General features: G+C 39.9%; 2 protein-coding genes across 9 annotated transcripts in view; both read right to left on the bottom strand.

Moving 5' to 3' along the window:
- The window catches only part of LOC126094854 (uncharacterized), a 472,827-nt gene that overhangs the window by 317,079 nt on the left and 129,170 nt on the right, over window positions 1-26,578 (bottom strand). The window lies entirely within an intron of this gene.
- Window positions 588-26,578, bottom strand: part of LOC126094858 (uncharacterized) — a 119,948-nt gene continuing 93,957 nt past the window's right edge. Inside the window, exon 2 of one of the 2 annotated variants that reach the window (XM_049909486.1) lies at window positions 588-813. In XM_049909486.1, the coding sequence (XP_049765443.1) occupies window positions 689-813 (125 nt within the window). In that variant the 3' untranslated portion in view covers window positions 588-688. The remainder of the gene's footprint in view (window positions 814-26,578) is intronic. The other variant, XM_049909485.1, reaches the window with a different exon arrangement.

The raw sequence follows: 26,578 nt of genomic DNA, 5'->3' as shown, positions 1-26,578 counted from the left end.
TGTAGGTCTCAAGCTGTAAGAATTTTACGAACACCTCTACCTTGTTTATGTTCATAGCTTTTGGAGCAGCAAGAATCGCTTTATTAGGCTGCCTCAAGTGCTCATTATGTATTAATTCCGTGTACTTGCAAATATTCTTCCACTATACATAGGCCCTATAAGACGTCCGATACATCTTTACGTTGTTTTTATTCAGTTTCACAGTATTCCTCATTATTATTATGGCTATTCTAATGATGTCGTCAGAAGTACTATCAGCACTTCCCGACTCTTGGCTCTTTTAAATCATACGGAATTTACCTTCCAAGTGTAAAAATTGTGATTTCAAATTAAAGTTTCCCTTTCATCTCTTAACGGAATGAACGAGAGCTCTTCTGCAACAATATCTGCTGCTTTGAAAAATAGTACTTATAGGCACTTAGATCTCAATGGGACACACAGAGGTCATAGAAAAACCCTGCACAGAACACATTTACAGTAAGCACATAATTCCATTAAAAACTTCAGAATTTTGATAACATTGTCCCTCGTAGTCGTCATATGTCTGTATGTCTGCTTACACGTGTAAGACATTGGGTAGCAAAACCATTTTTTTTAGTTACATCGGTGCTTTATTTCTGCTTTGTGAGTACAGTAAGAGCAGCTCCAGACTGCGTCTCCACGGCGTGGGCTCCTCCAGCAGCGGCGACTACGCTCTGTGGGTGGCTCTGCGGGCGGCGCCTGACCTGGCGTGGGGCCTGACTGCAGCTCTGCCCGCAGCGTGTCGGCTGCCTGCCCTCGCATGCTTGGCGTGGCCAGCCCGGGCGTGAGCACCTGCTCAACAGGAAACAACACACGTGATGTCCCAGTGACACCTGGTTACCTTCTTTCTTACCAGAAAACTTCAGAAGCCGTAATACCAACACCTGTTACTGCTGCTGCAACGACTAAGCTCGCTTAAAAGCAAAAAGGAACGCTGATCTAGCCTACAATTGCTAGTCGTGGTATATTTATTTCCAAATAATGTGGTATACGGCCAATCCGTGTTTTACACTATGGTGACCTGATACATGTATTTACAAAGTTGTAGACACAGAAATACAATATTCAAAATATCATTGATCTTTTTGCACGTGTAAAATGTTTAAAAAAATGTTATGCAAATGTCTGTGGTGAGACTTTTAAAAGTAGTTTTAGCGTTTTCCTCAGTTCAGTACAACCGTCATTTACAGTAGATCGTAATCACCTCAGTCACTGCATGATGTACTGTTTTGTACAAGCCACTAACATGCACACATATTCTGTGACTAAATGACTACTGAAGAAAGATTCACTGTGCGTGGCCCAAACCAGGACACCTTCTATCTAATTAGACAGTGATGGAGCCATTATAGTTATGATACTGTGCCCGACATACACAACTACCATCTTCTTCTTAAGCATTGTCCCGCTTGTAAGTTCTTGCTAATAATGTTTCATTTACTTTTGTCTCATTACTTTCATTAGACATCTGAATTTGTCACACCAAAAATAAGACATAATTACGGACTACAGCTCAAAACTGCTGTTACTGTGTAGTCTCAATGACATTATTCCTCAGACTTAGTGACACTAAGGTTTATTACAGAGAAACTGTCATCTTACATCATTTTGGTGTAACAACGTCGACACTGTACCGAAACTCTGTTAATTATTATATTCCTTAACAAGTAACTGGTATGGTAACTGTACCCTGTTGTATAACAAAATGGTAAATATGAAAAATAATAAAGTATACCAATGTAAAAGGGAACGTCAGTTAGGTAATGAGCTACATTTTCAGCGTGTTAGTGTATATTTCACCACCGCACAATGCTTTCGTGCGTGAGAGTTTGTTAATAATGTCTTAAAATTCTATGATTCTTTCATGCTGCAGAAGGAAAAGTCTGTCACATTTATTTTATTAGTGTTTGTTTATGTAACATGGTAGAAAGTTATTTATTTGTTAATACCATTACCTATTCAATGACTAATTGTATTGAAAGTGCAGTTTAGTACCAATTTTAATAGGTGACTGATACTGATATGTTTTTTGTCTAAATATGTTATACTGATAAACTACACGGAGATTAAATGTCATTATGGTTCAGCAGATAGACCCTCAGAGTGTTCCAAATGTGAACCTGACAGGTCTAACAGGGGGTCCATATTTGGCAAGTAAAACAATTATTATCAGACATAATATTGGAGGGAATTGTGATTGAATGTAGCAACATATTTAGCCTATTAAGAAACGTGATAGTGGTGTAATAGCAATATCACCAAAACTGGACGACATGAATGCTGCACTTGAGCTGCCTGCAGACACAGTGTCTGAGCGCCTGCCTCAGGGAGCCACTAGCGAACCCACAGCAGTTAGAGCCGTGCACAGCCTGCTCGCCTTTGCTGGTGTTTACCTTTGAGTGCCCGCCTGCTCTCTGCATTTGGACCTTCCTCAGGATCGATGACGTAGTCATCGTCGTCTGCTATGCTGTCGCCGTCGTCGTCATCAGCGTCTCTGTTTTCTCCTACTTCTTCCACCACTTCGTCGCCATCATCTGCAGCAGCGAGCGGCGTGCAGTACGCCACGAGCAACACACCAGCTATCAGCAGGACGAGGCCTCCCTTCATGGCTGCAATGGTTTCTACACTGGGTGCCTCGCTACAAGTGTCACTACGGAGCTCACCGGCCTCCTGTTATACTGCAGTGGGGCACTTATCACCCGACTCGTAGAAGGCAAGCGCAGCTACACAGCGCTTACGTCAAAGCTCTACTGTGGTCATATCTTAAAGGCAGAATTATCTTGCTGGACATGCTATGAAACCTTGAGGCTCAAGGTACTAAAAGACGAAAAACATAACAGTAAGCACTACAGCTGATAAATGTAGTACAACCAAGAAAACTAATCATGTACCTGAAAGTTTATACACATGAATTACAAACGTCTTCCATTCGTAAGAACAGCAATATAGAAGGGAAATCACTCACTTTAAGAACTAATTTAAAAAGTAGAGGAATTTATTCAATAACAGTTAATGTCATCCTAGTTCTCGTTACATTGCGTTATCATGCTGCACATTTAGCTAGAATTTTTCAATATTAAGTATTACAATTCTCCGATTATTTATGTCAGAATTCGTTATAAAATTTTAGCAATTATTAAAGTTTTGTTTTGTTCTCTTTACAATGAATCTTAAGTTCATATGTTTGGGCCCCTATAACTATGTTCCATATTAGGAATTTTCTTTCCCCTTTTTCGTATTGCTACTTCCATTGTGACAAATAATAGCAACATTGATAACTATGAATTAAGATTCACATCCATATTACCTGGAGCCATTCTCTCAGCTTTATTTAATAATTACTCACAATTTTTGTGTACAGGCTATTGCAAAATGAAACACTTACACCATTTTATATCAGTCCAAATACCTATCAAACTCTGAGGAGACGTTAACTACGTAACAGTCATAAATAATTAAACTTTCTCTTTGTCCTACACCCAGAACTGACACATCATAGGCTTGAAGTGAGACTCACGTGGGCACTAATTCATACAATGCGGTTCGAAACGAACAGCCCGTGAACCCAGTTTTTCGGAATCTCTTTTCATGCCTAAATGCGTGCTGGCAGTAAATGAAAGCTGCTGTCTGCTTCCTGGTAGGGAAGTATTCGTCTTCCCCTGCATTGTTTATACATGACGCACCAGGACACCAGGAATGCTAGTGAAGTATCTATACATTTCTCAAGCGTTTTATGGTTTGAACTGCTGTATGGCGGCTTTCATTCTCATATTCCATTGGTAATGAATTCATAAAGGGTATGAGTAAAGAGACTATCATTTACACCACGTACTGCTGTACAATTAATTGTATGGTGACTACGGCCCCCAATCTTCTGCACTTCACTTTCTCCCAATCTGAGACGTAAACATCGATATAATTCTTCACAAAGTCTTCACCATATAGTTTAAATCAGCGGTTGTGTGACACAAAGTGCAGCTTACATCACGATCGGATTAATTTCCTTTTCTTAATTCATCTTGTAGCGTGCTAGAAGTTATATCAAAAGTTTCAACGGCTCACCTAAGCAATAAACCTCCATCAACAACTTGTTTTACATGTTTCAGATCTTCTGCAGTCCATTATCTACCTGTCTGAAACATAAAAATGTATACCGTTGGGTCAGCAAATATCAATGGAGAATGATGGTCAGTGATCAACGACGACATCTACTAACATGTAGACATATTGTGCTGTAAGCCTTATCGTATGTGTGCTTTAAAATCATAATTTCTGTAGCTTACTTTTTAACTCAATTGTAGATGCAAGTTAAACAACTTAAACAAATTCGGGAAAGTAGGACTATATGAGTGCTTATTGTATGTCGTTACATTTCATCAAAGTGTGTAGCACATAATACAGGTTGAATGCTATTCTAATAAGCTTTCATGTACAATGCAATAATTGTATTGTGGAGCTAGACTTCTTGTTCTATACGACAGAGGAAATGCATCAACTGTTTCTAATTTCTGAGGATAAAATGCATGATTAGTGAAGAAATGTACACCGCTGGTAGCACAAATCAGGACATATACTATCCAATCCGGAAACTCCAAGACTCATAAGTGAATAGTTATGACTCTATTCCCTACACCTATAATCATAGGTATAGCCTGTATTTCATTTCCAGGGGTTTCAACAAAGGTCATCATTTTAAACTGAACTTGTAATAGAACACCCTATGGCAATATACAGAGTGTGTAATTATATATAAAATCTATTTTATTGTCAGTCATTCATTTCGTAAATTATAAAATTTATCATCAAGCAGAAATCAGTCAATAAAATTAATTTGACGATGGTATCTCCATTGAGATGTGTTTCTATATGGCGGTAATGTTCTTTAGAGATGACAGTGAACATTTGTGCATACATGACGACCGTCCACATCTTTCCAGCACGAAATCCAATTCCTAACAACAACAAGTTAGTGAGTGGAGTTAACAGCATACAATAACAGCCACGAAGTGAGGAGAAGTACCCGGAAAAGAATTGCCGTTTTACTCAGTGCTGATAACAGACACACGGTTTACACTTCGTTGGCAGGTCGTTTGTTTGCTTTGATGAGGATATAAGTTATATGCTTTATGTCTCGTCGACAGCTAAGGTCGCTGGACACGAAGTATTTTCCGATTATCATTTACTGGAATTGAAGGAAGCGGCGTGGCCACTTCAAGGTAGCATTCGAGCATTCACGAATGGTGAGCTGAGAAGCCACTCACAACCCACATCAGAATGTCGGCCCTGGGGTTCAACTCGGGTATCCCGAATGCGAGTCTGCTGCATTAGGTACTATGCCAACCCGCTCAGTGCCATGGTGGAAACGGCAAACGAAAACAACAAGGTTTCCTGAAAGCATACAACAGGAGCGTCATGTTCAAACTTATGATTTATGAATAGTAATTAAGCATATTTCAAAAATTTTGTTATGCTCACTCCAAGAACGTTTAGCAATAAGAATATCGTAAACATATGAAGTAATATTGTCACGAAGATAAACAGGTAAAATTTCGTTTAAACTACGAATGAATGCTGCTGAAGATACAGTAAGTCCAAACGGTAATTTCCGAAATCACTTTTGGGTAAAATAGTCATATCCGGTTATCCTTTATCGACTCTCTAGATACACTCCTGGAAATTGAAATAAGAACACCGTGAATTCATTTTCCCAGGAAGGGGAAACTTTATTGACACATTCCTGGGGTCAGATACATCACATGATCACACTGACAGAACCACAGGCACATAGACACAGGCAACAGAGCATGCACAATGTCGGCACTAGTACAGTGTATATCCACCTTTCGCAGCAATGCAGGCTGCTATTCTCCCATGGAGACGATCGTAGAGATGCTGGATGTAGTCCTGTGGAACGGCTTGCCAAGCCATTTCCACCTGGCGCCTCAGTTGGACCAGCGTTCGTGCTGGACGTGCAGACCGCGTGAGACGACGCTTCATCCAGTCCCAAACATGCTCAATGGGAGACAGATCCGGAGATCTTGCTGGCCAGGGTAGTTGACTTACACCTTCTAGAGCACGTTGGGTGGCACGGGATACATGCGGACGTGCATTGTCCTGTTGGAACAGCAAGTTCCCTTGCCGGTCTAGGAATGGTAGAACGATGGGTTCGATGACGGTTTGGATGTACCGTGCACTATTCAGTGTCCCGTCGACGATCACCAGTAGTGTACGGCCAGTGTAGGAGATCGCTCCCCACACCATGATGCCTGGTGTTGGCCCTGTGTGCCTCGGTCGTATGCAGTCCTGATTGTGGCGCTCACCTGCACGGCGCCAAACACGCATACGACCATCATTGGCACCAAGGCAGAAGCGACTCTCATCGCTGAAGACGACACGTCTCCATTCGTCCCTCCATTCACGCCTGTCGCGACACCACTGGAGGCGGGCTGCACGATGTTGGGGCGTGAGCGGAAGAGGGCCTAACGGTGTGCGGGACCGTAGCCCAGCTTCATGGAGACGGTTGCGAATGGTCCTCGCCGATACCCCAGGAGCAACAGTGTCCCTAATTTGCTGGGAAGTGGCGGTGCGGTCCCCTACGGCACTGCGTAGGATCCTACGGTCTTGGCGTGCATCCGTGCGTCGCTGCGGTCCGGTCCCAGGTCGACGGGCACGTGCACCTTCCGCCGACCACTGGCGACAACATCGATGTACTGTGGAGACCTCACGCCCCACGTGTTGAGCAATTCGGCGGTACGTCCACCCGGCCTCCCGCATGCCCACTATACGCCCTCGCTCAAAGTACGTCAACTGCACATACGGTTCACGTCCACGCTGTCGCGGCATGCTACCAGTGTTAAAGACTGCGATGGAGCTCCGTATGCCACGGCAAACTGGCTGACACTGACGGCGGCGGTGCACAAATGCTGCGCAGCTAGCGCCATTCGACGGCCAACACCGCGGTCCCTGGTGTGTCCGCTGTGCCGTGCGTGTGATCATTGCTTGTACAGCCCTCTCGCAGTGTCCGGAGCAAGTATGGTGGGTCTGACACACCGGTGTCAATGTGTTCTTTTTTCCAATTCCAGGAGTGTAGACCAGAGGACTGGCGTCTCTTCATAGACAGTTCCACTAGAAGTTTAAAATGTGTTCTCCTACACAATGGCAATCGTTACGCATCTATTCCAATTGCCCACTCAACAAAACTTTGTGAAGCATATGCTAACATCAAGATGGTTCTGCAGAAAATTCAGTATATGCAGCACCAGTGGTTGATTTGTGTTGATTTGAAAATGGTGAACTTCTTGCTTGGACAACAAAGTGGATACACAAAGCACCCATGTTTTATCTGCATGTGGGATAGTAGGGCAAGGCACGAACATTGGAAGCAGAAAACATGGCCTCCATGGGAACATATGGCTGTTGGTGAAGCAAACATCATTAATGAACCTCTGGTTAGTAGGGACAAGATTGTTCTTCCACCATTACATATTAAGTTAGGACTAATGAAGCAATTCACCAAAGCTTTAGACAGAAATGGTAATTGCTTCACATACATCTGCAATACGTTCCCTGGGCTCAGTAGTGAAAAACTTAAGGCAGGAATATTTGATGGTCCTCAAATTCGCAGGCTCATCAACGATACCAATTTTACAAGTGTGATGACTGTCACTGAAGCATCGGCCTGGAACAGTTTTGTCGCTGTTGTAAAATGTTTTTTGGGCAATCATAAAGCTCCCAATTACGAGGAACTGGTCAAAAACATGTTCACTAACTTTCAAAACTTAGGAGCTAACATGAGCATAAAATTGCACTTCCTTCACAGCCACTTGGATCGATTTCCTCGTAATCTAGGTGATTTCAGTGAGGAACAAGGAGAGCGGTTCCATCAAGATATGAAAGGAATAGAGGAAAGATATAAAGGAAGATGGGACAGGCATATGATGGCAGATTATTGCTGGAATCTGCAACGTGACTGTTCTGAAGAGGCCTATAAAAGGAAAGCGTGCAGGAAGCGGTTCGTCATGGACGGAAAATGATATACTTATAGAGAAAATTTTCAATTATGTTTTATACGTGGACAAATGCCTATCAGGTTTTCATAGAAGCTATTTATAAAGATTATTTTCTTTTTTCATTGTAGTTTGTAGCGCTCGAGTTCAGTATTAGCAATTTTTTCTAATTTTTTGAATAAATCATGCATTATCTCAAAAACTAGAGCCAAACTGCATAAATGGTTGCTATATTCGTCCTCAGCACCACTAACCCATCCTAAAGCCACTCAAATATCCTTGGCAAGAAAATGAGTGTTGACCAGTGTAATCATTCACCGGAATTTAAGGAAGCGGCGTGGCCACTTCAATGTAGCCTTCGAGAAATTAACGTATGGTGAGCTGAGAAGCTATTTGCAACTCAAATCAGAATGGCGGCCCTGGGTTCAACTCGGGTATCACGAATGCGAGTCTGGTGCATTATGTACTATGCCAGCCCCCTAAGTGCCATGGTGAAAGTGGCAAACGAAAAAAACAAGATTTACTGAAAGCGTACAACAGGAGCGTCATGTTGAAACGTATGACTTATTAATAGTAATGAATTAAATTAAGCATATTTCAAAAATTTTCGAACTCAAAATATACTATTCTCGCCTACTGCAAGAAACTCTACGACTTTCCCCGTCACATAGGCTTACTGATTACGACCATAGCTTCTGGAAGTTTCTTTGGAAGATTCACCTCCTTTTCCCGATAGGTTTTTGTCGGTAAACTTAGAAATCATCTTACCGTTTGTGTTCTGTTTGAGGCCCCGGTCATTTTTAGCAGTCAATGAATATTTGTAAGTGTTATATAACATGGTTAATTTATTATCCTCATTACTTCAAATAAGCGCCACGTTGAGGATATGAGAGTATTTATAGTTACTACGACGCTTTCCTATGTATAATACATCTGTTCTTCAAGTTAAAAAGAAAATAAGTTTCGTTGTCATAAGAAATGCCGTGTCTGAGAATTGTCTGATTTTACAGTTTTCTATATAACAGTTATAGATCTTAAAAGTGTTTTCAACAATGTAATGAAAGTTGCAGAACTTAGCTGGTTGATGTAGGGTATAAATTATTAGTTTTATGGAAATAGTGTGGTTAATGACTATCTGTTTTTGACTTTCTACTCAGGTTTTTCAATATTCACCGGTGTAGTTTCACTTATTTATCAGTACAGATATCCGTTCTTCGTTGCTTCGCTGTTAGAAAGATGTGCTTTCTGCTGAGTCTTTTGTTGAACACTGCTATGTTTGGTTATGGAGGAGGCATCAGTCGTCAACAGAACATTGCTTTGCTATGTTCTTAAATAAAAGTCAGCACAATGTTTGAATATTTTATTAGTGGTGAAAGTGTTATGGGCGGGGTAGAGCTAACAAAGTGAAGGAAAAAGGGATACAAATGTTCATTGAGGGAACATGTTATTCTGGTGAGCTGCACCGATGTTGTTCATGGAAAGTGCAAGAACCCTTATTAGAAGGGTTATTGTTCTAGAGCAGGTACAGAGTAATATGAGTTCTACATTTATCGATCGTCAGTTCAGACATTTTATCTTAAAGGAAACTGTTATTTCTGTGTGAAACCCGCTTCACATGTAAAACGAAATGAGAAAATCAATTTTATGTTGGCCGTGATTTTAGAAGAAATTTTGAAAAGCTGTAATGGAAATAACAACAAAACAGATTAATGACTGGGGTGCTCAAGTGAAATTTCGTGAAGTGCACAGCGAAGATCGTCTTGTTGTTGAAGGTGGGTAGCATGGTATGTGAACAAAAAGGATTTTCATATTTGATGTTGTAATAATATTCACAGTAAGACTGAACGATCATATGGTGACGACGTATCTGTCTTGGTGAATTTTATTGATTTTCATTTGGAAGTAAACGAAGATGTATGACAGTTCGCACTCTAAAGACATTCTGAAGAATTGCTGAGGATACTGCCCAAAAAACGAGACGAAACGAAAACGGTTGTCCTGAAAGTTCTATGAAGATTTCTTATTCGTTTGAAATATAAATCGGTACAAAAAACCATTATAGCTTTCAAAGCACAAGTTATTCCTGGTATTATCTGACATGTGGTAAGAGGTCAGAAGGAAAGGTCAAGACTAGGAACACATCTCAGTTTGAACTCTTGCTGTGATCCTGGAGGACAACAGATCACAATTTTAAGAAGTGGAGTCGTATCTCCCTTCAGACATGTTCTTGGGCAAAGTCTCAAATGACAGCCAGAGTCAATGGAATGACTTCTTACAATAATCATTTGTCCTAAAAAGAAAGGAGAACGTGCAGATCTAAATAAGACAACCAACTGCCTTTCAAATGCTGTTATTTCAGTTTCAAGACCGAGATCCATCGTTAGTTATATAGATGGGTGCCTTGCATCTGAAACAGTCTATGTTACACCTTGATTATCATCACCTCAGTTTGTAAAAGGAATACCCGTACACTCGTACAGAATATTGCCTAGAACAATACATTAACACTGACTGATGATCACACTTGCAATCTTTCAGACGCGCATTAATGCAACAGGTCCAGTTCCACGTTAACGCAGACGTGGACTTTGACAATAATTACACAAAACACGATAGATGCTACCCTTAACTCCATTCAAGTGTAAAGAAGCCGTGACCTCCATGATTCTAAGCGGGTATGTTATAGCCTGTGATTCGTGTATTTGGTTTTGGAGACTAGGTCGGGAACTTGCCGATCATTACTCTTCCTGTAATTCGACGCTATCAATCCTTAAGCGAGGCGGCAGGGCCTGCCTCCGACCTATTGAACATCAGGAGTCACCCAATGGCAACCACTTGCGAGCCACGGGCCCTCCAGCTAGCTGTCAGTAGCAGGGCCCGCCAAACCAAAACACCCTCCCCGACCAAAGGCCCTAGCTCCACACGTATGATCGGATCGATATTTGCAACGCAAGTCGTTGGTGTCGACAGCGGAGTGTCATGCACCCAAAATTAAAGCCTCCACACCTCGCACGCACTGAAGGGTGATAGACAAGGAGCGTTGTTTTTATCCTGTTCTTTGTGTCAGCATCGGCTTTCACCTGGCGATTAGAGCTTATTGCGAAGGTTGACTTGCCCGTGATGTATGAGCGATTTTTCTATCTGCAACAAAATTTTCCATTGTTATGCCACCTGAAGCCTCACTATGGTTTCCATTCTTCCATTTCTTACTGTTAAACAGTGTAATTCGTCTTGAGTGATTCATGCTATTTAATCAATGATATTTAATCAAATAGAATATAACACGTTTCCATTGAATGAGAAACTCGCTTGATCTTTAAATATATGTGTATCTTAAACTGATGTAGTCTGTTTATAACGATAAGTAATGCTTTATTCATGAATTAAAAAATATCTGTCAGTGCTGTTTGTTTCACCTGTTTCTCCTTATTTGTAACTTTTGGTGCTGAAGGTGCATATAATAGTCTCACTGAATACTGAATACTTGCTATTTGGCCGGCCGTATTGGCCGAGCGGTTCTAGGCGATACAGTCTGGAGCCGCGTTACGGTTACGGTCGCAGGTTCAAATCCTGCCTCGGGCATGGATGTGTGTGAGGTCGTTAGGTTAGTTGGGGTTTAAGTAGTTCTAAGTTCTAGGGGACTGATGACCTCAGAAGTTAAGTGCCATAGTGCTCAGACACATTTGAACCATTTTTTGAACCATTTGAACTTACTTTTTTTTTGTAACTCATCCTATGGGCCAGTCGCCAGGAGCTGAGCGTTCCCTAATCGGTCCGCGCCGGGTCAGGTGTTCCATCTGTGGTCCGCGCCCGCCAGACTCGGCTTCAACGGACCCCTCCAGTCGCAGATGTTCCGACTGCCGTCGGCGCCCGTTCTGGCCGTCAACGGATGTGGTTATCATCTGAGGTGTGTCAGACCCGGCCTGAGATGTTGGGTACTCTATCTCCTGATTAGGGAACGCCCAGCTCCTCCCAGGCATAAATACTGGACTCGATCGACCCAAGGACCAGTCTCAGGTAGCACCTGAAGAAGACAGCGATGCACGCTGTTGAAATATCGTGCGAGAACGACGCGAACATCCGGCTGGATTCCCGAATATCCAAGATGTCAAGTCTATGATATGTAATGTGATGCTTAAATACCATGTACAGCGTATCAGCGTATACCTCAGCACCGCACATTGCTAGTGTGCTTGATAGTTTGTTAATAAGGGATTAACATTCTATCATTCATTCATACTGCAGAAGGGAGAATCTATCACCTTTGATTTGTTCGTGTTTGTTTATGAAACATGGTAGACAGTTATTTATTGGAATGTAGTTTTCTGTTAGTACTAATACCTATTCAAGGACTAATTGTAATCAAAGTGCAAATTTAGTATCAATTTTTATAAGTGACTGATACTAATATGATTTTGTTCTATAAATGTTATACTGATAAGCTACACAAAGATGAGATATCATCATGATTTAGAAGATAGACCCTCAGAGTGAGCCAAATGTGAACTTGACGGGTCTTATAAAGTGTCCATATTTGGCAAGTAAAACAATTTTTATGAGCCATAATGTTAAAGGGAACTGCGACTGAATGTAGCAGAATGTTTGGCGTAATGAGAAACGTGCTAGTGGTCTAATAGTAATAGTGGCAGAATATTGGGCGTAATGAGAAACGTGCTAGTGGTCTAATAGCAATAACACCGAGACCTGAGGACATGAATGCTGCACTTGAGCTGCCTGCAGACAGACACAGTATCTAGGCGCCTGCCTCAGGGAGCCACTAGCGACATCACAGCAGTTAGAGCTGTGCACAGCCTGCTCGCCTTTGCCGGTGTTTACCTTCGAGTGCCCGCCTGCTCTCTACAATTTGACCCTCATCAGTTCCGCTGTCGTCGTCGTCCTCGTCTGTTATGCTGACGGTGTCGTCGTCTTCAGCGTCTCTGTTGTCTCCTACTTCTTCCACCACGTCGTCGCCATCGTCTGCAGCAGCGAGCGGCGTGCAGTACGCCACGAGCAACACACCAGCGATCAGCAGGACGAGGCCTCCCTTCGGGTCTGCAGTGGTTTTTGCACTGGGTGCCTCGCTACAAGTGTCACTATGGATAACACGTCTCCTCTTATACTGCAGTGGGGCATTTATCACCCAACTCGTAGAAGGCAAGGTCAGCTACACAGTGCTTACGTCAAACTCCACATTCAGCCGTATTGTGGTCATATTTCAAAGGCAGAATTATCTTGCTGGACATGGTATGAAACCTTCAGACTCCAGGGACTAAAATACGGGAAAAAATTGTAAGCACTACAGGTGATGAACACAGTACATCAAGAAAGAAAACAAGGGTTCAAATGGCTCTAAGCAATATTTGGCTTAACATCTTAGGTCATCAGTCCCCTAGACTTAGAACTACTTAGACTTAACCAACCCGACAACAGTACACACATCCATGCCCGAGGCAGGATTTGAACCTGCGACCGTAGCGGTCGCGCGGTTCCTTACTGAAGTGCCTAGAACTGCTCGGCCACAGCGGCCGCCACTATTCATGTACCTGAAAGTTTATATACAAGCATTACGAAACTCTTTCTCTCGTAGGAACAGAGATATAGAATGGTAATCACACACTTTAAAAAGGACAGGAATTAATTCAATGTAAGTTAATGTCGTTTTTGTTCTGTTTATTTTGCGTTATCATGGTGAGCCTTTAGCTAGAATTTTCCAGTGGTATGTATTCCATTCTCTCATCATTTATGTCAGAATTCGTTATCACGTTTCATCGGTAATAATCACCTTTTGTTTTGTTCTCTTTACAATGAACTGTAAGTTCGTATAACGTAAGCTATCCACTCGTTGAAGAGTCTCCCCAAATTCTGCATACTATTAACCATGACAGAAGAATGGACTTGTAAACAGCAATACTGATGCTTCATACCCTATAACTATTTTCCAAATTAGAAACGTTCTTTCCCCTTTTTTGTATTACTTCTTCCATTTAGACCAATAATACAGACATCGATGACTATTAACCAAGATTCACATCTATCTTAGCAGGAGTCATTCTACGAACTTTATTTCATTATTATTCACAACTTTATATATAGAGTGACGTATAATGCAACATTTACAGCATTTTATACCAGTCCAATATCTACCATAATCTAGGCTACGTTCACTTCATAACAGTTGTAAATAATTAAACTTTCTCCACGCACCACTCAGAACTGAGACATCAACATCAGTTTGAAGTGTGACTCTCGTGAGCACTAATGCATAGAGTGTGGTAGAAGCTAACAGCCCCAGAGCTCCATTTTTTGGACCTCTTGCCTTGCCTAAATACATACTGCCAGTATATGAAAGTTGCTGTCTGACACCTGGTATGGAAGTATTCGTCTTGCATGCATTGTTTATGCATGACAGACCAGGAAGCAGGGAATGCCAGGCAAGAATCTATACATTCCTCAAGCACTTTATGGTCTGAATTGCAGTATGGCGGCTTTCATTCTCATATTTCATTTGAATATGCATTCATAAATGGTATGAAAAAAGTGTTAATCATTTACGACATGTAGTGCTCTACAATTAATGGTCAGGTTACTACAGCCCCTACTCTTCTGCACTCCACTTTGTACCCATCCGAAACATAAAAATGAATAAAATTAGTTTACAAAATCATCACCACATCTATCTCAGCAGGAGTCATTCTATGAGCTTATATTACATTCTGTAATCCATCTTGCAGTGCACTACTAGATACATCAACATTTTCAGCAGCGTTCCTAAACGATAAACCTCTAGCAACAGCTTGTTTTACACGTTTCAAATCTTCTGCAATCCATTTTCTACCGGTCTGAAATGCAAAAAAGTGTACCATTGGGTCATTGATGGTTAATGGACAATGTTGGTCAGTGATCGATGATGACAACGGTATATACATAAATGATAAATATGTATACACTGTTAACTTCGTCTCATTAACGCCTTTGGACGTCCGACAGATAAAAATGGTTCAAATGGCTCTGAGCACTATGGGACTCAACTGCTGAGGTCATTAGTCCCCTAGAACTTAGAACTAGTTAAACCTAACTAACCTAAGGACATCACAAACATCCATGCCCGAGGCAGGATTCGAACCTGCGACCGTAGCGGTCTTGCGGTTCCAGACTGCAGCGCCTTTAACCGCACGGCCACTTCGGCCGGCTTCCGACAGATAATAACCGGCGCACACTTATCGGCACCATCCAGGTAGTCAGAGAGTTCACAGCTCTGGGTACCTAAAGCTGCTCCTTATTTCTTTCTTATTTACATTGCACTGTATAGTGCAATTACAGTAACACCTTCACTCTCGTGAAAACGGCCATACGGAATAGTGGTTGCCATTATACTTCCTGACACAGCTGAGGAACAAAATCCAGCCCAAATATTGTGGGACATTATTGTCCCTAGCGATTCGTAAGATAAGGTGTAAAGCAGAACTTCTTTTGTCCGTTCCATCAACAATAAGGCGCAGTTAGTGGAAATTAGTCTTCGGGTGTATCACCCATTAAATGTCTGTTGACTCGATATACTGTGATGATGGTTACAGAAAATTGAAGTACTAAACTACTGACGATAATTTCCTTCTTTTATCTGATTCACGATGTTCCATGTGACGTAATCACCTTTCCACTCTAAATATGTCAAAAATATCTGAGTAATATGTTTAAACTGCAGGATATCATTTTTAATGTTGTCAACGTTCGTTGAAACTAACATGAGACTGATGTAGAAAGGAAAGTGTATGTCATGAAGACAAAACATTGTGACAAATGTATAATTAAAAAATAATTAGAACATCCATTTATAAAGTCTAAGTCACGCTGCGCAATAAAGTGTACTTCACAAAGAGAGTTGTGACTGCTTCCTTACAAGTGATTTTTAAATTCCTTCTTCGACAACTACTACATTATGTGTAGTTGGCATTTTTGCCTTCTTTCCCTGTGTGGCAATCTCAGAACTCATGTGCTTGACAGTATATTGGTAACAACATGTCTGGTGGTCTGTTACACACTGTAACAGACAGTGAAGCTTTGTAGTTCAGCATAAAGAAGAGGTCAAGAATCTTGATAATTATGTCATTGACCATGTCTACAGATATAGAGTCGAAGTATCAGTGTTTTTAAGTCTGCATAGGAGATTACCTACGAAACACCCACGCATCACTGGTAACGACGTTACTCAATATTACTAATGTTAGATGGAACTATTTGGGGTATTGAATATATACAACTAAGGGTTCACATACAGTCACATGCATGACTGACCCATGTGAAAGGCAACATAAACACTAAAAAATCTAAATTGTCAGGCATATACGATAGGCACCTACTACCCAGCAAAAGCATAATAAAAGGTTTCAGAACAGGTATGAACTGTGAGTCCAGAGATGTTCTCAATTCACTTATGTACAGCTCTGGCAGACTAAGTGACTTAAATGGGAAGGATCCCTATAGAACGAAGTGCACATGCAGATGCAGTTGCTGTTGAAATTTTGTGTGCACACTTTGCAGATACTTTTATTTATAGATACATGTTAATGTTGTTACTGTAGTTTCATAACGAGTGATTATAATCGTCTTGTTTCTTGCACAGCAGACACTGTTTTAGATCTATTATGTCATTAATTTCCCATGATAATTTTGATGATAACCGTCACAGTCTAAAATAAAAATTGTCCTTTCATGTCTGCATGTACATCAGAAGACTCGCCTGCATTTATGTATGTATTTTTGGATATTTTATAGTAACTAGAAGAGCATAGGAAGTGCGATTGTTATAAGTTCTTCCTTTCGTTGCTTTCCATGATGGCAGATTCAGTATCATATTGCTCCATTCAGCACAGTACTGTATACTGCAGGTAATCAGTTATTAAGCAAAATATAGACACTGACTTTTACACCTCATCAGAATAAATGAAGTAATAGCGAAATTATATCCAACACAGTATACAGTATTTATAGTCGACTACTGAAGCAATTTTAAAAATTTGGAAAATGTTGCAACATTTCCAAATCCTCATTTATCATTAAGTGCGCTAGAGCTTACATTTATGAGACACTGGGTAATAACCACATGTGTTTGCAGGAAAGTGCAGTGATGCTTTACTTTTCCCATTTTACTGCAGGGTACAGGACAGTGTGAGCAGCTTCAGACTGTGCTCCACTTTTGTGGCGCCACTTCAGGAGTAGCAAGTGCCTACTGTGGGCACCTCTGCAGGCAACGACTGACCTCTAGCATGTCAGCTGCCTGCCCATGCGTGTTTGTTGTGGCCAGCTCAGGTGTGTGCATCCGCTTAACGGTACTCAACACATATGGTGTTCCATTGACACCTGCATACACTCCTGTCACACCAGAAAATTTCAAGAGGTACAATAGCCATACCTGCTTACACCTGCTACAAACACTATGGAGCTGGTCTCTTTTCTTTGGAGTAATTGTTACCTGACATCTCAGGAAGACTGGTCTAGCCAATAACTGCATGTCTTTGTACACCCAGTGACACATTATGTGTCTTACCCTAAGACTGTATCTTACAGCATGGTAGTACCATACACATCAGTATAACGGGATAAACACATGAATAAGTTGGAAGTATATATTTCTTGAATGTCCAAAAAGTAATTGCTCGTTTTTATATTTAACATGTTTAAAAAGCGCTGTCTAAAGATGTTACGTTTTTAAAGCCTGTTATAGTATTTTCCTCGCTTGACTATGCCATCATTTTATATTATCTTCGCTGATAGTACTTGCTATTCACACTATCAATGAATTATATACCTCGTTGTAGATGCCACTACATGTGAACGTAGTGTGCTGTGAGCCTGAGCGTATGTGTGCTCTAAAACCTTAATTTCTGTAACTTACATTTTAACATAGTTTCTGCAGCAAGTTTAACAACTTAAAATAAAACTGGGAAAGTTGACCTATGTTTAAGATCAATGTACATCACTACATATTATCAAAGTGTATAGTACATAGTACAGGTTTAATGCTATTCTAATAAACTGTCATGTACAAAGCAATAATTCTTCATTGAAGCTTGACTTCTTGTTGTATAATAAAGGGGTAAATGCAGCTTATACTGTTAATTTTTGGTTATAAAACTACATGACTAGTGAATAAATGTACATCGCTGGTAACACAAATCAGGACACACACTGCTTAATTCGAAGACACATAGAGTCATTAGTGAATAGTTATGATTCTATTCCCTACATCTATAACCATAAGCATAGCCATGATTTCATTTTCAGTGGGTTTCAACAACTGGTCATCATTGTATACTGTACTTGTAACAGAACCCTCTATGGCAATATATAGAGTTTCTACTGACATATAAAACTAAATTACTGTCCATCATCTTGTTAGTAAATTATAACATTTCTCAACAAGCAGAACTCAGCCAATAAATTTCTTTGGACGCTGGTATCTCCATGAAGATGTGTTTCTGTATGGCGGTAATGTTCTTTAGAGATTACAGTGAAGATTTGTGCATACATGTCGACAGTCCACATCTTTCCAACATGAGGTTCAATTTCAAACAGTAGCGAGCTGATGAGTGGACGTAACAGCACAGAATAACCGCCACGAAGAGAGGAGAGGTACCTTTAAAAGAATTTCCGTTTTACTCAGTGCTGATAACAAACACACAGTTTCCACTTCGTAGGCCCTGCAATTATTTACTGTGGTTGGAATAAAGAAATCTGTTTAATGATTTACATCGCGTCCACAGCCAAGGTCACAAAACATGGATTATAGCTCCGATTTTTATTTACTGAAACTGAAGGAAGCGGCGGGGCAACTTCAAGGTACCATTCCGGCATTCGTCTAGAGGAAGCTGCGAAGCCACAGAAAACCCAAATCGGGATGTCGGTTCTGGGGTTCATCTCGGGTATCCCAAATGCGAGTCTAGTGTTTTAATGCCACACCGCTCAGTGCCACGTTGTAAAAGGCAGACGTAAACCACAAGGTTTCCTGAAAGCACACAACAGGAGCGTTATGTTCCAACGTACGACGTATTAATAGTAATGAATAATTAATTAAATGAAATATATTTTTAAAATGTTTGATCGCAAAAGTAGACTATGCTCGGCTACTGCACGAAGCTTAACGACTTTCTGCGACACATAGGCTTACTAATATCAACCATAGCTTCTAGAAGTTTTGTTGGCAGTTTCGCCTCCTTTTCGCGATAGGTACTTGTCGGTAAAGTGGGACATTGCCGTTCCGTTTGTGTTCTGTTTGAGGTCCTTGTCAGCCTCAGTAGTCAATGAATATTGGTGTTATTATACATAACTGGATTAATTATTTTACAGAAATTTGCTACCTAACTTGCATATGCTTTTGTTCTCAGTTATATTTAATTATCGCTCATCATTGGTGTAAATATGACTGTAAGTAATTTCCTTAAAAAAATTTCTAAATATTTGCGCTGTAATTGTAGGAGCACGTCATTTTTGTACAGTTCGTGCAAAGATCTTATATGTCACATTTATCACAGTATTCTAATGAAATAGAGTGTAAGGATAATTTTACATTCTATGCTTCTGTAACACTTCGCCGTAGAACTGGTAGAAGTTGTCTAGGAATTTCCCATTTCGCAGGTCTTTTTGCTCATTTAGAACTCTGTCTGACATCTTTTAGATGTATGTAGATTTCAATTTCTTCGATTACATCAATGACTTTTCCTTTCTGTAACTGACGTAATATTTGAAGTGATCCATCTATGTTATGTATTTTGTGGTTGGTGTCTTTTAAGTGTGCAGCAAATGCGGATTGGTTGTTGTCGCTTAATGTCGTGTGTTCTTTAAATCGTGTACTAACTGTTATTCCCGTTTGTCCAATATAAAATTATGGGCATTCTTCACAGTTCATTTTGTAGATTCATGATTGCGAATACGGTTCTGATTATGTGCGATATGTCTCAACAATCGATTTAGATTTTCAGTGGTTCTGTAACTGGTGTATAATTTTGAATCGTTGAAACATCGAGTAATTTTTTCGGAAATACAAGAACTTTATTTTCCTGTGGTTCGTTTTAGTTATTTCATCTGTGGACTGGCATGTATCTGGTATCTGGTTTTCTTTTTGAATGACGTGCTTACCAACTCTTTAGGATTGCTTATACATTTCGAAAAAGATCTATTTCATTCTCAGTGTTTTCTCTTTTCAGTGAAAAGTTGTTTCGGTAACGTAGAATGACAGTATGGGAGCTTGTGCGATCTCGGTGGTATGACTGGTTGTGGATAATTATGTCTGTTGTCGTTGGTTTACGAAAAATATCGAATGCGTGTTGAGGGTTTTGGTTTGAAATTTTTAAATCAGAAAGTTTATTATGTGATTGTAGTTTGTTACGATAAAATAACACAACTAAAGTTAAAAACTATTAGATAGTTTTTATTAAACTGAAACGCGTAACAGAACAACTGAACAAAAACGCCTCTTTTACTCTTTGATGGTACAGCACTTAACGTAAGTCACACAGAGAATCATTAAAATTGCAAGCGTAATATCCCTCCTCAGTTTAATGATTTTACATTCATCTCTAACAAAAATTAAAGTAAACCCAACAAAGTTCTAAAAGCCATGAATCTAGGAGCTGGTAAGTCTTTAGTAAAAATATCTGCAGTCTGGTCTTCCGAACGTACATGCTCGGCAGTGATGATGCTGCGGTGGTGAAGTTGACGAACAAAATTATATTTAACATTAACTTGTGTCAAACGTCCATGTTCCTTGGAGTTTGAATATCGTCCAGCAAATATTTCACCCAGAGTAACAGCTGCAGCTGTCGCCAGAGCTACACATTCTGCGTCTGTAGAAGACAAAGCAACGCTAGTCGGTTTCTTTGTTGCCCAACAGACGGTGTTTCCAAAACATTTTAATATATGTACAGGGGTGGATCTTGCGTCTTCTTTTCTATTCTATTTGAATCAGCATAACCAGAAGAACTTCTTGAGTCGCCTTTCGATAATGCAGTCACATATTGACGGTTCCTTTGATATATATCAAAACTCTTTTTAAGCTTTTCCAGAGTTGTTCCGATGGATTGTTTTGGTATCTGCTCAACAAGTTGACCACAGCACACAAATCAGCTGCCATTGCGTACATCAACCACCCAATCAACTCTCTGCAGGGCTTATCGATAATTTTTCCTTCCTTGATTTCCAGTTTAATGTCCATAGGCGTCTTGATCGGATTACAGTCTTGATGTTGAATCGTTGTAGCAAATTCTTCAAATATGATGCTTGGCTCAGACACATTTCTCCGTTGTTCATAGAGATCTCGTTTCCGAAGTCCATTTCCTATTACTTCCTGCCATCAAAATGTCATCAACATATAAATGACCACGTCCTTTAAAATGATATAGTAAAGACATTTATCTGAGTCAATCGTATAAACATAAGAATGGTATGAATAGAGTGATTTCATCCTAGTGGTGCTTGCTTTAAGCCATATATAAATTTCTGTAACCTGCAAACCAAACCAATCGTGTCTTTCAGTTCTTCTGGAACACCCACTACTTCAGGAATAGTCATGTATATTTCCTCCTTAAGTAATCCATGAAGAAAAGCGTTGGCGACATCAAGTGGTTCCAGAAACAGTCCTAGTTGGATTGCAATGACTAGCATTATTTTAACATATGCTAGTCGAGCCACTGGTGCATACGTTTCGTCGTAGTCAAATCCTCTTTTCTGTGAATATACTTTTGCCACATGTCTAGCCTTGTGTCTTATGATATTTCCATCCTTGTCCTTTTTTAATTTGAACACCCACTTACTGTCAATAGTCTTCCATCCAGGTGGTAATTTAAGAAAGGTCGAACTCTTTTTTTCCTTTATATAGTAAATTTCGTCCTGTACAGGTTTATACCAGTATTCCTTATCTTCACGATTTGCAATTTCCTTGTAACTTTTCGGTACATCAACCACAAATAAATCAGCATTCAGTGCAAAGAACAGCATAGTCTTTCAGATATTTAAGAGGGTTCCTCTTCCTTGTAGATCATCGAACAGTTTTCTTTTCTGATAAATTTTCAGCTTCCTCTTCGTCACTGGTCAGTTCTGGTATGGGAATTTTTTCATGACCCCTATCATTTGGTTTGGCATCTTCTTCGACGATGTCTTCTTCATTATCATCCTTCTCGGATGGTTCCTGTACAGATTCTGGGATCCAGTCTTCAGCTGGTTTACTTTCAAAGTCAAATCTTCCTTCGTAGAAAACAATGTTCCTTCCTCAGACTATTTTTCCTTCCTCTGGACACCAAAGCCTGCAGCCATTAGGGCAGTAACCAGTGAAATAGCATTTTAAGAACTTGCCTTCATATTTCCCTGTTCTCAATTCCTTTGGTACCAGTAGATAAGCAATACATCCGAACACTTTCAGCTTACCCAAATTAGGTTTCTTGTCATACCAAAAAGCTGCAGACTACTTTCCTTCCAAAAGTGTGGTAAGACTTCTATTAAGTAGGTACACGGCAGTACGAACAGCTTCTGACCAGAACATTTTATATAATTTACACTGAAGTACCATACAACGAGCTTCCTCAATAATAGTTTTGTTCATTCGCTCTGAAACACCATTTTGCTGAGGAATGTATCTGTAAACTGAAACTGTATTCTTTGTTATTCAAAAAACTGTTTCAATTCATTTGACATATATTCTCGACCACTACCACAGCGCAATCTGCTAATCTTCAAGTTGAAATGAGCTGTAGCCATGGCGTAAATCATCTTCAGATGGCGAGTTACCTCTGACTTCGATTTCTGTGTATAGGACATTGTGAAATGTGTAAAGTCGTCGACGATCGTGATTACATAATTCTTTCCGTCGAACGATTCCGGTTCAATTGGCTCATACAGATCACTGTGGATCAACTGAAGAGGTCTGCTGGCACGTTTCCTACTGTTATTGTGTGGCAGCAGTGATGGCTTTCCTTCGACACAATTTGAACATTGTTCCGTGGTGATTGTTGAAGTGTTCAGTTCCAGACCATCAACTTGTGACTGTAGGCATTTAATGTTATCGTAACTCAAATGGCCTAATCTGCTATGCCACAGTTTCGCATTAGTTGTAGTTGAAACAGCTGACAAGGCTTTTCATTGCAACAAATTTAGAACATATAACTGAGATTCATTCCTATTTGCAATGGCAACAGTTTCTTTTGTTTTCTTAATTAAACCTTGAGGCTTTGCAAATGTGATACTAAAACTATTCATTTCCAGTATTCTAACTGACAGCAAATTATAATTAAGATCAAGCACACGTATAGCAAATTTAATCATAAATTGGTGAGAGGTGTCTTACTGTTAATCAGATGTTCCGTTGATCCAGAGCCCAAGAACCAATTTATGTCGTTCGTTGACTGATCTTCATTTGATGCTGCAAAACAAAACCCATCTTCCCCTTTGACGTTAGCTACGACCATACAGTTGTTGATTCCTGAGTTCTTGTTTGGTACCTTAACTCTACAATTAGCCCTTTTGTGTCCAGGCTTCCCGCAACGGTGACAAGTAAAGTTGGAAGATCTTCCTTGTTGACTTTTTGTTTTACTGGTGTCTGAGTAACCCTTTTTTAGATACCGTTGAGTCTGAAAAGCTGTAGGAAGCGGTGTTTCATCGTTTTTGTTTTTCCCGACGACTCCCTTCCGCTTCGATTCTTCATCCAGGAACCTATTATTCACAAAGTTCAGCGTCAAGTCGTTCATTGAGAGCGTTTCGATGGCAGTATTCCGCAAGCATCGTTAAAAGCAAATGACACACTATGTCCGTTTCTTCGACAGTAGCTCCTGTCGAATGTAAATCACGAATCAGTTTATCAAACTTCAGAAAGTGGTTAGCTGGCAAATCATTTGTTGCGCTAAATTTCATAGTTAACAATTGTTTTCTCAACAGAAGTTGACCAGCAATTCCTTCTCTCTCGAACGTATTGCACAGAGAGGTCCATAAACCAAAAGAAGTCACCTTATCTTTCGCGCATTACAAGTGACTGTCGGCAATGCATTGAACAAGATGAGACATTTACGATCTTGTTTAGCCATTTCGGCCAGTCGTTCTTCCTTTGCGGGAGGCTGCGTGTTCTCCTCTCCATCGAGAAAATCCACCTTTGTGAGATAATTCGCTTGCACAAATGATAATAGTTCCAGTTCCTCAAGGAGAATTTCCATCCTGAATTTACAGTTGTTGAAAGTCGTTCCATAGAATAAATGAATACGTTACTTTTCCGCTTCAGTTGCCATTTCGGGTTAACTTTACGTGAGAGTACACTTGGGGCCAGGTATTAATCGCAGATTCCGTTTATTTAAAACAAACCTGGGGCCATAACCTGATGTAATTTTAGTTTCTTACGATAAAGTAACACATGCAAAGTTAAAACTATTACATGGTTACTGAAAGACATAACGGAATACCTGAACAATAAAAACGCCTGTTTACTGTTTGGTACAGCACTTACGCAAGTCACACAGAGAATCATTAAAATTGCGATCTTAACAGCTTATGATCTTATTTTGTTCTTTCCATAGTTAAATTAATTTTTGAATGCAAACTGTTGTGAATACATGAACATGATCGAACAGGATCAAGATGTCATCGACGTATCTAAAGTGATAAATGACTTTTTGGCTCGTGTGAGTGGAGCTGCTGAAAAATTTTTCTTCAAGAGCGTGAACGAAAATATCAGCTAATGTACCTGGTAGACATGTGCTCATTGCTACACCATATTTTGGAGATAAATTTTGATCTGAAATGAGAAATAATTGTGGGAAGTTATTAATTGTAGAAATTCTAATATTTCACAAATTTCTCCTTGAGTGATTGTGTTATATTTCAGAAAGTTGTTTTTAATAATTCCAATTGTTTCTGTTACTGGAATGTTTTAGTACATGTTAGATGTATCTAGTGATAAGAATATTTCATTTTCTGGTATTTTTATATTTTTGATTTTATTAACAATATCGTAACAGATTTTTGTAGTGTAATCTATCTCGTATACGTAATATTGCTTAAGGAGCGAGCTGAGCTTTTTACTGACAGCATGTACTGGGCTATTAACCATGTTAAGAATTGGACGAATCGGGATTTTTTCTTTATGTATCTTGGGCTGGGCACACAATGATGGTGTTGTTGGATTCATTATACTGGAGTCTTTTTATAGCCTTTTCTGTGAATATGAAGTTACATGTTTTAGAGCTTTCTTTAGTTGAGCATTAAATTTGTTGACTGGATCTCGATAGATAATTTTATGGGTAGAAAAATTGTAGTACTTTCCTGTTTTAATCTTCCTCTGACATTGTCACCAATGAATTTCCTTTACCTAATTTTATACTAATTGCCTTACTTTCTTGAAGCTTATAATTTATCTGACCTATAATACTACTGTCCTTCCCTTTTGTATTGGTCCTACTTTCTCGTTTTATATGTGTTAGTATTATTTTTGTAATTTTACAAGTAATACGGTTCTGCTCATGAGGTGGCAACTAGATCATATCAGGCGCTACTTTAGATTTTGCAATAACATATTTGATGATACTGTTTCCAAGGCGTTGTTGTATATTAAATTTCAGGTCTCTGTTTAGAACGTTCATTTCTGTGGGAGTGAATCTCACATTGGTCAGATTTTCAACGTTCTGGAAGAAGCTACAATACACCATGAAACGCTAGTTCTTCATATTTAGTTGAATATCCGTTTCGTTGCAACAAGAAATGCATAGTCTGAGAATTAGCTGATTTGACCGACACATTTCTAGAAGAAAAGTGGTAGAGCAATGTAATTTTTTGCAAAAATTTGAAAAAGTTTCGAAAGCGTAGTTGGGTGGCATATTGCCACTCATGAGTTTTATAGAAATTGAGTGGTTAATGACCGCCAAGTTCTTACTTTCTATTCAAGTTTTTATAATATTCAGCCTTGTAGTTTCAGACGTTATCTGTATTTCGTTGTTCCGCGGTCAGATACATGTGCTTTCTACTGGGTCTTTTGTCGACCACGGCTGTGTTTGGCTATGGAGGAGGCATCAGTCGTCAACAGGACATTGTTTGACTACGTTCTTCAGTGAAAGTCGGCGTAATGTTTGAATGTTTTATTTTAAATGACAGTCTTAAGGATGGCGTAGAACTAACAGTATGATAGAGAAAGGCATACAATAGGTCGCTGAGGGGTCAAGACGAAAAAGATTGGTAAACATCTCATTCTGGTGAGCTGCAACGGTGTTGCTGATGAAAGGTGCAGGAACTCTTATTAGAAGGATCATTATCCTAGAAAGGTACAGAGTGATATCAGACTCACATTTATCGATCGATAGTTCAGACATTTTATCTTAAAATAAACAGTAATTTCTGTGAGAAAGACGCATCACATGTAAAACGAAATGCAAAAAAAATCGATTTTACGTTGTTCGTGACGTAACGAAGATATTTCGAAAATCTGTAAAGGAAATAATGACAAAACAGAATAATGACTGGGGTTCAGTAAAAATTCGAGTGGATCACATCGAAGATCGTCTTATAGTTGAAGGTGGACACGACGGTAG

The sequence above is a fragment of the Schistocerca cancellata genome, chromosome 8, assembly GCF_023864275.1.
Source record: "Schistocerca cancellata isolate TAMUIC-IGC-003103 chromosome 8, iqSchCanc2.1, whole genome shotgun sequence".
NCBI lineage: Eukaryota > Metazoa > Arthropoda > Insecta > Orthoptera > Acrididae > Schistocerca > Schistocerca cancellata.
The sequence above is the reverse complement of the archived record's forward strand: the minus strand, read 5'-3'. Positions and strand labels throughout refer to the sequence as shown.